General features: G+C 36.0%; 2 protein-coding genes across 2 annotated transcripts in view; both read left to right on the top strand.

The window, feature by feature from the left end:
• Positions 1-554: 554 nt before the first annotated feature.
• LOC127411453 (NIPA-like protein 3) lies at positions 555-8,531 on the top strand. Its single transcript, XM_051647029.1, has 11 exons — positions 555-827; positions 1,190-1,258; positions 1,487-1,658; positions 2,256-2,315; positions 2,608-2,753; positions 3,011-3,107; positions 5,436-5,571; positions 5,675-5,763; positions 5,890-5,953; positions 6,202-6,296; positions 6,898-8,531. The coding sequence occupies exons 1-11, from the start codon at positions 774-776 to the stop codon at positions 7,077-7,079; spliced, it is 1,164 nt and encodes a 387-aa protein (XP_051502989.1). The 5' UTR covers positions 555-773; the 3' UTR covers positions 7,080-8,531.
• Positions 8,532-8,778: 247 nt separating this feature from the next.
• LOC127411083 (calcipressin-3-like) overlaps positions 8,779-11,714 on the top strand; it is a 47,101-nt gene continuing 44,165 nt past the window's right edge. The window contains exons 1-2 of the mRNA XM_051646451.1: positions 8,779-8,930; positions 10,271-10,472. Coding sequence (XP_051502411.1) covers positions 10,275-10,472 — 198 coding nt within the window. The 5' untranslated portion in view covers positions 8,779-8,930; positions 10,271-10,274. The remainder of the gene's footprint in view (positions 8,931-10,270; positions 10,473-11,714) is intronic.

Raw genomic sequence — 11,714 nt, 5'->3', positions numbered from 1 at the left:
GCAGTTGCTTTTTCCGAGGTGCGCGAACTGCAAGCACGATGGGAAATGACTTAGCTTAAACAACCATGATGTTTTGTTCTCTTTTAAAATGTTTGATTTTTTATCTCTAATATCGTGTTTTTATGTGTATAAATTATATGTGAATATTCCCAACATTCTGACAGTGCGATCTCTGTATGGGATATGTGATTAGTATCATATTAATGAAATATCTAAAGTACATGTCTTTATTAAACAAAAAATGGATGGAAAGACACGTCTTATGGGTGGAATTAAATAACAGGTACATTGAGTGTCTTATTCATCATATTTATTTTCATTTAAAACGAACAGAATTTAAATTGCATCCACTTTATTAACAACAAAGCACGTGAACACGAATCACGCGATATCTGCCTTTGATCTCTATCACTTATTTCACTCCTCCCCTGACTGCAGCCGTCTACTCTCGTCTATTTTCAAGACGAGGCGTTTGGCATCTCAAACGAGCCTAATATCTTAGTAACGGTAAATGTGACTCTCGCGAGACTTTCCCAGACCGAGGGTTCTCTTTTAGACACGACCATTCAACGTCACGCTGATCCTGTTGCGTACAACGTCAACGCACTTGACAGGTGAAACCGGAAAGAACGGGGTTTCGAAAAAGGCGATTGACGCAAGCCGCAGCCAAAACAGAGAAAAGTAGAGTTGAATTTTGTCCATGTACCGACTGGACCGATCTGTGAGGCGGGCCCGGTGATGCGCATGTGCGGAGACTGTGATCTGCTGTAAAGATGTACGGTGTGAGAATGGCACGTGAGGCCGTAGTGGCGGACGACTCCTACACCGTGAGTCCATGACGTGATTTTGAAAATAAAAATACCGAACTTGTTTACAAAAAGATGATCTTGATTGTCTGATATTAAACCGACTGTTTCAGAGCAAGGCCAGGGTGAAAGTTATATTTATTCCGTTTATATGGAATAGTTTGTTTTGAGCTTTTCGTTCTAAATAATAATGTCCGGACAACAGAAGTCTTACTTTGTGTTAAAATAATTGTTCAAAGTAAATTCTCATATGTATTAATGAACCAGAGTAGGATTATTTAAAATATGGACTGTTATTCCCTTGAAGATGTTAGTCAATCTGTTGAATTCTGTGGTTTATGAATAAAGCATTGCTTATCTTTGTCGTTATGAATTACTCACAGGAAAACCTCATTGGCACATTGTTGGCTATCTTTGGAAACCTGCTGGTCAGTATCTCTGTGAGCATTCAGGTAAGTGTGTGCTACCTGCATACATAATTATATTCTGGTTAGGGTGTGTTCTGGTTACACCCTGTCAGATGGAAGTGAACTGTTTTTATATCCCTCCAGTCAACACATGGGATTAACCTTGTTTTATGACATAGATGTCTTTTATTGTGATATCTAAGGGAGCTGGTTTAATTTTAAGAATGTGTAAAAGAGGAACATGCATCATGACACTGATGTTTTCTTTTGCAGAAACAAAGTCATGTGGCGTTAGCAGGGAATAAAGACCCGAGGCAGTACTACCACACCAAGACCTGGTGGTCTGGCCTGATGCTGATGGTTCTGGGAGAGGGCGCTCTGTTTGTGTCCTATGCGTTTGCTCCGCTCTCTCTCATCGCTCCTCTTAATGCCGTGTCTGTAATTTGTAAGTATCCGTGACCTGTAATGCTGGGTCTTCATTTTAGATTCATATGTTGGGTTTATGGCATAAAATACTTTTGGATACTTGACCTGTCCTGCAATGTGACATGCAGTCTATCTAAAGCAGTTTTAAACAATTTTTTACTATTCAATTATTTTAAACTATTTTTGCGGATTGTTTTGTAATTATTATTATGCATGCATATTAATTGAGAGCCAATATGAAATATTTATACCTAAATATAACTGTAAAATAACAACAACAAAACATTATCAGCGTAGGTCCATACAAAATGAACTAATAAAGTCAAAAGGGTGATTTCAGAGCATAATATAGACACTTATACTTATAAATTCATATACATTTAAAACTAAAATCTTGATGATGTTAAAAAAATCCATGGTCATGTAATGCGTTAGTACAACATACCATTATGTGTACTGATTTCTACTGTTTTCCCTATTTGATATGATGTTCATATATGCATACATGCTTGAATTGTTCATGTTTTGCTTCCTGTCTGGCATGTTTTATTTGCATGGATGTGTTATTTCTTATGCTGTATGACCCAGAAAGTTGTTTGTTTTTTGGTCTTCGCAGCAAGCTCCATCTTAGGTTTCCTGTTTTTACGGGAAAAGTGTAAGGTGCAGGAATTTTTGAGTGAGTTCTGCTTGTCTTTCTCATTGTGAATATCTATCAAATGAATCACCATGCTGAGAAATGATGCCAATTGCAAATTGGTTACTGTTGCACAGCTCGCGACATTAACGCTGCATTTCCTAAAGCTATTTATTCAAAAGATTGAGGCCGTGTTGCTAAGCAACAAGTAACTATGTATGTAATTTATTGTGTTAATGAATAATTTAAATGCAGAATGATATTAAAGTTGTTAATCAATGTAAACTTTCAAACAGGGCTAGCTTTTACAGCAGCGTGTCTCGTGTGTTTGTAGAATGCTACATTTTGACTTTCCTGGGCTGCGCCTTGACGGCGGGTGGTACTTACCTGTTTGTGACATTTGGGCCAAACTCTCACGAGAAACTGAATGCGGAAAACATAGTAAAGCATGTTATCGGCTGGCACTTCCTCTTATACTTGGTAATACTCCCTCCCTCATGTAGTAGATCAAATATGCTCTATCATTATACTGTAAGTATTACTGTATGTAAATAAAATGTCAAGTATTAAACCAACATTTTAGATAATTTTTTGATTTTATTTTACAGTACAAATTATTAACTGTAAACAAGTTTAAGAATATTTTTTTTTTCTTGACAAAGAAAAACATACTGCCAGACTTCTTTACAGCTAGATGTCCAGCAGTAAATAGTTTCTTTGTTTTTTAATTTTTTCAGCTTCTGGGGATCATCACCTTCTGTCTGGTGCTGTATTTCTACAAACAGCAGAATGCAAACTACCTCGTCCTGATTCTGCTGCTGGTGGCACTACTTGGTAGGCTTATAGCGACAACAACAGCAGTTATTTGTAGCAGTGGCAGCCCATCTGAGGAGGCAAGGGAGGCTGAGCCTCCTTAAAAATGTATTCAAAATGAGCGTAACAACAACAACAACTGTTAAATTAACAGTTTCAATAAACAGTTGTTTAATCAATTTACCTATCAATCTGTATAACTCAAATGCATAATGTAGAAAATATATATTTTAAAATTATTTCTTTCATACATGGTAGTTTAATTACGTGGGAGTTTAATTACTGTATGAAACAGTATGAGTGGCAGCCGAGGCCGACGACATACAGCCTCATCTCATTAGTAAACTGACCAATCAGTAGGGGTGGGTGATATACCAGACTAGTTGATAAACCGGTAGAAATTTGGCAACCGGTATACATTTTGGATTATCATCTGCAAAAATCGCTAAAATCAGGTGGCCAAAGGTTCCGCTTTCAGTTATACAAATATTCTCTACAGTGATATCTTAAATAATTTAGAGCCAAATTAAGTGTGTATGTATGTGTATGTATGTATGTGTATATATATATATATATATATATATATATATATATATATATATATACATATACACATACACACTACCGGTCAAAAGTTTTGAAACACTTATTCTTTATTATAATTTTTTATCACATTTTAGAATAATAGTAAAGTCATCAAAACTATGGAATAACATAAATGGAACTATGGGAATTATGTTGTGACTAAACAAAATCCAAAATAAATCAAAACTGTGTTATATTTTAGCATCTTCAAAGTATTCACCCTTTGCCTAGAATGTGCAGACATGTACTCTTGACATTTTCTCAACCAACTTCTTGAGGTATCACCTTGGGATGCTTTTTAAACAGTATTGAAGGAGTTCCCATCTATGTTGGGCACTTATTGGCTGCTTTTCGTTATTATTTGTTCTAAGTCATCAATTTCAAAAACTTTTTTTTAATTTTTATTAAATGTTTGTTTTATAATGAAATAAATTAATATGTTGGCACAATTATATTTTTGTCTACAAAACTAATTCCAAACATTTAAGCATACACATTCAGATCAAAAGATTTTTAAGATCATGAGAAACATTTCGGTCAAGTGTTTCAAAACTTTTGACTGGTAGTGTGTGTACATATATATAATATATTTATATATATATGTGTACACACACATATGTATTTTACTTATGGCTTATTTCCTTTGTTGCATTGCTTTCAGAAGATGTGAAGTTTCTTGAGGAAAGTTTATAATAAAAATAATATTACTTGTCAACATCAGACTGACATGTGGCATAATGTGAAATTTAGCATTGATTTCAAATCCAGATTTTTTTATTTATTTATTTTTACTCTGACTATGTTTGTCAAGTTCCAATTAAAGAGATAATTATATAAGAGGAAGTCGTTTTCATTTATAAAGTACTTAATTTAATGACTAGATTATTCAAAAGTAGGCATTACAATATGGTTATTTAATATATAAACCAATTTTTATTGATTTCTTTTTGTAAATAAAAAATTAACTATATTGTGATATATTGTATATCATTATCGTGATGTAAGATGATTTATATTGTGATATAAGATTTTGATCATATCGTCCACCCCTACCAATCAGAATGGATATTCAAATAAAATTTGCATCCTTCCACGTTTATAACCAATCATTATCAGAGGTAACTTTCCAAGCCGATCAGCTTTCAGTATCACGTTAGCCCGTCATCAAGCCTGTTTGTGGTTAGTGCAGCATGGCAGATGAAGGAAGAATTTAAATTGAGCCAAAATATAGATGAAATCCAAATAATTTAAGTATCTTACAACAGGACTGAACAGCAGGATCATACATGTATCATAAATGACTCAATGAAGGAGCGGAGGATAGAGTTGCTGTACACATACAATAGGTGAGCAGATGCTAGATTGAATGAGGCCCTCCATTCATTTAGAAATGTTCGTATTGATAATCTGTAGATTGACGTGTTGAATTAGTGATCGGAAAGATTATAACGCATCGTTAACGCATAGACTATTTTAAGGTATCGGAGAGATCATTTGTTTCATGGGAGAATAATTATCAGCAAAAAAAAATAATAAAGCAATGCAATCTTGTATTGGTTTGATCAATCAATATCATTTTAAATATTTTCCTCCACAGAAAATTTCCTCACGAACCGCCACTTGTTTATAGAGCCCTTTGTGTGTTCTTCAAAAGTATTGCTTGTTTTGCAAAGTAGATGAGGTAATCTGAAGATGAGATCAGAAGTGTATGAAGTATTGTAGTTAAAATCTTTACAGTAGTTACCCTTGACCTTTGCTCTCTAGGTTCAGTGACGGTAATCACAGTGAAGGCCGTTTCAGGGATGATTGTGCTCAGTGTCTTGGGTCCTCTACAGCTCTCATACCCCATATTCTATGTCATGTTCGTCTGCATGGTGGCTACTGTCATCTTCCAAGCATCGTAAGTTCTTCCACAGTGGCTGCTGTTTTTTGTCTTATGTTCAGATGACATTTGTGTACTTGGAGAGGTATATGTTGTCTGAGTTTACTCTCTTTTTTTGTAGATTTTTAGCACAGGCATCTCACTTGTATGATTCCTCTCACATCGCCTGTGTGAATTACATTTTCTCAACTACGTTCGCTATTGTGGCAGGTAAGACTCGTACATTTCTCTCTGTACCTCTGTCTCTCTACCCAATGATCATTTCACTGGAACGTTTGTCAAATAGTATCTCAGCAGTATCTCAAATAGTATCTCATCCTATTTCTATTAAAACAGGAGCCATATTTTACCAGGAGTTTAATCATGAAGACATTCTACACATTTGCTTGTTTCTCTTGGGGTAGGTCTTATACATTCTAAGTACCACTTGAATAACTGTAATGCAAGTTTACATTATTTATTTCCTCATACATCAAAGTCAAAATGCTCACTATGTAACACTTTAGTGCCAGAAATAAAAATGTTTGGCCATGACATTCCACAGATGTTTTCTCCGCTTTAGCAGTGACTAATATGGGCTAGTGGTGAGCCATTATGATTTTGGGATTTGTCACTCATAGCCATGTCTTTTTTTGTGATTTACCACAGATGTGCTCTGTGCTTTCTTGGGGTGTTCCTGATCACCAAAGACAAGAGGAAGGTCAAAGCCTTTGAGCCATATGTCAGCATGGACATGGCAAATGGTGTGTATAAACTTGAGTTTTTTCGTTTTCTTTTAGGAATAGATCACCCAACAATCACAATTTTTTCAGCATTCATCATTTATTTATTTCTGCCATGGAACACAAAAGGAGATGTTTTGCAGAATGTCCAAGCTGCTTTTTTCCTTACAGTGAAATCAGACAGTGACCAATATTTGTAAAGCTTCAAAAAGGACAAAAAAGTATCATAAAAGCGTCCACAAATGTGACTTGTGCTATGTTCTATATTCCAAGGCCTCCGAAGCCATATGATTGCTTTGTGTGAGGAATGGACCGAAATAAAAGTTGTAATACAATTATAAGCTTTCCTTCAGCTGTAGATTTTCAGTTTTGACAGCAGCTGATCACTGCCTATCTTTGTTGTATGGAAAACCAGCTTGGTTCCACGGAAGAAAGAAAATCATACGGGTTTGAAATTACATGAATTATGGATGAACTATTCTTTCATGATTTGAAAAAGAAACACTGTCTGCAATTACAGTTGTGCCATGTGACAGCCACAATAAACTTCATATTTTCTAGCCAGACAAATTCAGATCCAAACTCATAGATTAAACACTGCATGTTTTTACTGTCAACACAGGTATTCCAACCATTCACAACAAAGGCTGGGCTGTGCAGCCTGATTATAACGGCTCCTTTTCCTATGGGGCACTTGTGAACAATGACAGTGTGGCTCCTGTAACTCTTCCAGTGGACCAAGAGCTGTCCGTGTCTCCAGGTCCTGTCAACCATAACCAATCATCAGAGCTGAAGAAAGACTGAGTGGACATGAGTTTTAAGTGCAAATAAGACTGATTTAATATAAGAAATGCTTTGCTGTGTTTAAGCATCAGGGGTTTGCTTGTCGACAGCAAAATCTGAATCTAAAACATTGGACCATTCTGGAGCGTCTGTATTGCTCTAGACTGATCCTGAGCCAGGAAAGCAATCTAACAGTTTCGTGTTAGAAATTAGGACTTTCATTGGTGGGTTTGATTTGACCTTTCTCTGCAAGGTGATTGTGGCATAATATCTTTGTATAAAGTTTTTAACTATAATTATGCCTTTAATATGTTCTCAGACATTATGATAATTCCTCACCTGCATCAAAGTAAGAACGCTTCTATAGTTAATCTAAGAACCCATATATACCTCAAAAGATGTTTTAAATTCTGCTACTGCTTTGTACCAAACATACTGCAACCAGTCAAACTATATCACCCAAAGGCCAAAGCTTAATATAGATGTCACAATTCCCTGTCATTTATATGGAAATATGTGTTTGGTACAGAGGAATTAAATACACTAACTCGCACATATTGTACTTTCATTTTCCAAAGTATGTTGACCTGAATATCTGCCTTGCTGTGCCTACTATTCTGTGCCTGTTTAAAGTGCATGAAATGGGACTTTCTGTAGAAATCTGTATAATCGTGGAGAATACCTCAGATAGCAAAACACTGGTGATGGTTGTTGAAATGTACAGATGTACAACATTTACTGATAATTTTCATTGCCTTAGTCTAATGCTGTACAATATTTTGTTGATGTTTTGCTATGCCTCTGGCGTTTTTTCTTCTTCATCTTTGAATATAACATAATGCTGTATTTTATTACACAGTTGACATAGACTTGGCTTTGGTTAAAAGATAAAGGGAAACTTCAATGTCTAAGCCACATTGATACACACTGAATGCTTCAGCACAATTACAATGGATTAAAAAAAATATATATATTGTTCTTAAATTAAAGAAAGGATGATATTGTTTATCCTACATCAGCCATTCCGTAGTGACATCATATATTTAACCAATATAAAAAAGTGAAATGTAGACCAGGCTTCTGTAACCAGCTGACTATCTTCTGTTCTGGAAATTGTACAAATAATACTGCACTTTATTACAACTGATTGTGACTTATTACTGGTCTATTGCTTTTTTTAAGGATCAGTTTCACTGCTGTTTTAAATGACCAGTGTGTTAAAGCCTCAAACCTTAGTTATATTCTTGCTATCTGCTGAGTAATTGGAAAAATGTTTAATCAGGGACGTTTTTCATTGCAAAATTAATGTAATGCCAAATATCTCAAGAACTGATTTACATTGGAGTTCTTATAAGTATTGTCTTTTCACTGATAATTATTGTGCATGTACAGTACATGACAATTTCTGTATCAAAGAAGCAAATGTAAATACTAAAATTCAGTTGAATTTGTTGGCTTGTTTAATTAAAGGTCAGCGCAAAAACAAATATATAAAAGTTGGCCTTTAGTAGTGCATTACTACCGGTTACCTGAAGGAGATGTGTTAGGAATGCACGTTATGTGTCAAAGATCATCTAAAACCCTGATTGATGTGGTACACCAAAGAAGGCGCGTGCAAAGAGGTTGATTTCTGTCAAAATACGTCACCAATCCCGACTGTCAATCTTCCGTGCGCTCGAATCCTATTGGCTGATTATGAGATAAACCCGTGTGTGAGTGGTCATTTCTCATTGTCACTTGTCGTTTTGATAGCATCCGATGAATGTACTGTTTATATTTAAAGACACATTTCTAATGGAGATTTAGCAATATTTCTGAAGTGGGTGGATGCTTACTCCGGCATCGATTTTGAATCAGTAGCAAAGATAACAGGTGAGTGGTCTCTACAACTTATATACACACAGCGTTTAATGTCTCTCAAACGCTCTTGGGTTTTGTTTTAAAACGCCACATTAAATGAAAGTGGCGAAATTAATATTATAATCACGGATGTTTAGCTCTTTACGACATTTATGTTGTGATCTTGACATTTCAGTAGTATAAGCGTGCTGATCAGTTGTTATGAAATCTGGAGGAGCTATAATTTTACAGAAAAATATCGACCATTGTTTTGTATAATAGTCCTTTTTATAATCAATGTCATAAAATCAGCATCATGGATTTTTCCGTCCTTCAGTCCATATCAGTGAACAAACATTCTCTGTTTTAGAGATACACGCTTATAATAAGATTACGCCACAATAGAGCGGAAATATGTGAAGTGGCCAGTAGATGGCGCTGTAGCACACAGCGAGATATATGAGGCTCTCGAGAGCAGGATTCAGGTTAATGCAGAATGTGCTCAAGCACAGTTCTTTACCTGAACAAAGCCAATTAACAGTAGTAACACTATTAGAACCTGCATTTCCTGCGTTTTGAACCCTGCGACCGTTGTTATCTATTTAACCTTAGCTGAAAACTTAAGGTGGTTCAGATAGTTGGGCTGTTTTGCCTTTGATCCATTTAACCCTCAGAGACCCAGTGTTGCAGAATAACAATGAATGAATAATAGACGAGGGCAGTGTGATGAAAGTGCCAAAAAAAGAAAAATTAAACTAGCACTGTAAACTCATAGATTTAAAAGGTTAGAAGCATGTATTATACTAACCAAGGGGATGGCATAATAATGAAAAATGTTCTCTTCTTTTGCAAAAATTTTACCCATATCAAAAATCAACCATTCTGCTTTCTCGTTAAACGCATAGTCATTTACTCACCTTCAGTCTATCCCAGATGAGTATGACTTTCTTTCTTCTGCAGAAGCTCAAAAAGCACCTAAAGGCAGTATAAAAGTAACACATACCACTCCAGCTGTTTATTTGTGGTTTTATAGTGAAAAAAGGAATTATTTTTTGGTCTGTTCTCGCCCAAAAATGATTGGATCGCTTCAGAAGACATGGATTATACCACTGGAGTTTTTATGCTGCTTTTATGTGCTTTTGGTGCTTCAAAATTCTGGTCACCATTCACTTGCATTGTATGGACCAACAGAGCTGAAATATTCTTCTAAAAATCTTAATTTGTGATCTGCTGAAGAAAGAAAGTCCTACACATCTGGGATGGCATGAGAGTGAGTAAATGATGAGAATTTTTGGGTGAACTGTTCCATTGTTAACTGACTCAATATTTGTCTGGTGTTTCATTTGTGGTGACACCCTCTTCTGGTGGGGCAGTGGAATGATGCGTGAGGGTGGGAAATTGTGGAGCAACAGCTCGGAGGGTCACAGCAGTGATCCTGAAGAGGATGATGAAGAGGAGATGATGTTTGGAGAGAATGATGAAGACTCGGAGGAGATGATGGACTTGAGTGATCTGCCTACAGCTCTGTTTGCCTGCAGCGTGCATGAGGCAGTGTTCGAGGAGGACAGACAGCGGGTGAGTGTGTGCATCAGAAAATATACTGAGAGCAGTCCAAAACAAATGCATTTCTATTCATTCTAATTATATTACTACTCTCAAAAAATAATTTTAAGATTTATGCATTTTAATTTCATAACAAAGTGCCATTAAATTGAATTGATTCATCTTTAATTAAATACATTTTTGAAAACCTGGATATTTTAAGTCTTATTTAGTTAAACATTACACAGTTTAATTTGATGAAATTTTGTTTAATTCCACCTCCCCCCCACCCCCAACACACAGACAAGCACAAGCACACAAAACGTTGTTCTTTCTTTTCCAACTAGCATAGTAGATACTTCAGCTCATAGGCAGCTAGTCTGCTCATAGAATATATAGTGTTTTCACTGCCCTCTAAATGTGGCCTCATCCTTAAGGGTCTATGTGAGCTTGGGGCATTGAGAGATAGAAAGGCTTTCTGGTTCATACACACACACACACACACACACACACACACTCACACACTCACTCACAGCTCCTCAGGCCTTGAGTGCTTGCTGGGCCTCTTTATCTTTCTCAACAAACTCCAGTTTTCCAAATCTGGCATGTTCAAAGCTAATGGAGGCCTTGTGAGCAGTCCATTTTAACCTAGATTCATAAGCCAGCACTTTAAGGCCCAGAGGACTACATCTGACATACGCATTGCATTGCCTCAGCATTCGTGGGGTATTTTTGCTGCTGGTTGAAGCTGTAACCTGTTACCTGTAAAGTGACAGAGAGGTGCTTTTACTTTCCTTTTGATAGAAAGAGATAAACAGAGAGAGAGCGAGAGAAAGAAACAAACAGTCACTCAGGTCATCACTGTATATGTTGAAAATAGTGTACCTGCTGCCTTTTGAAAACCACTTTTACTTCACTGACAAGCTTAAATGTAAAAGCATAATTCTTGTACTCCGAACACAAATAGACATCCTGTTTTGTGAACTTAATCTGTTCAAGAAAGAAACCTTTTAGCCTAACTTACTGTTATCTTGTTCTCTTCTTGTTCTTATCAAATCATGCATTTTATTTTTCTGTCCACTTATAATGTTTCAGGTCTCAACAGTATAGATTTTTTTTCTGCTGGCCCAGTCAGGACAGTAGTTCAGAACTGTATTGCCCTGCCAACATTTTCACTGTCCCCACCACAAAAATTAATTAATTCTCTGACACATTTTTTTAGGTGTGTCAGAAAATTACATATATATATTTTTCATTTAACATTAACATCTTTTT

This window comes from Myxocyprinus asiaticus, chromosome 20 (assembly GCF_019703515.2).
Source record: "Myxocyprinus asiaticus isolate MX2 ecotype Aquarium Trade chromosome 20, UBuf_Myxa_2, whole genome shotgun sequence".
NCBI lineage: Eukaryota > Metazoa > Chordata > Actinopteri > Cypriniformes > Catostomidae > Myxocyprinus > Myxocyprinus asiaticus.
Note: the sequence above shows the minus strand (reverse complement) of the source record. Positions and strands in the feature narration are given on the sequence as shown.

Coding starts and splice junctions, on each gene's coding strand:
- LOC127411453 (XM_051647029.1), top strand. CDS start 774: ATGTACGGTGTGAGAATGGCACGTGAGGCCGTAGTGGCGGACGACTCC. Junction 2,754..3,010: donor GGCACTTCCTCTTATACTTG/GTAATACTCCCT, acceptor TAATTTTTTCAG/CTTCTGGGGATCATCACCTT. Junction 5,764..5,889: donor TACGTTCGCTATTGTGGCAG/GTAAGACTCGTA, acceptor CTATTAAAACAG/GAGCCATATTTTACCAGGAG.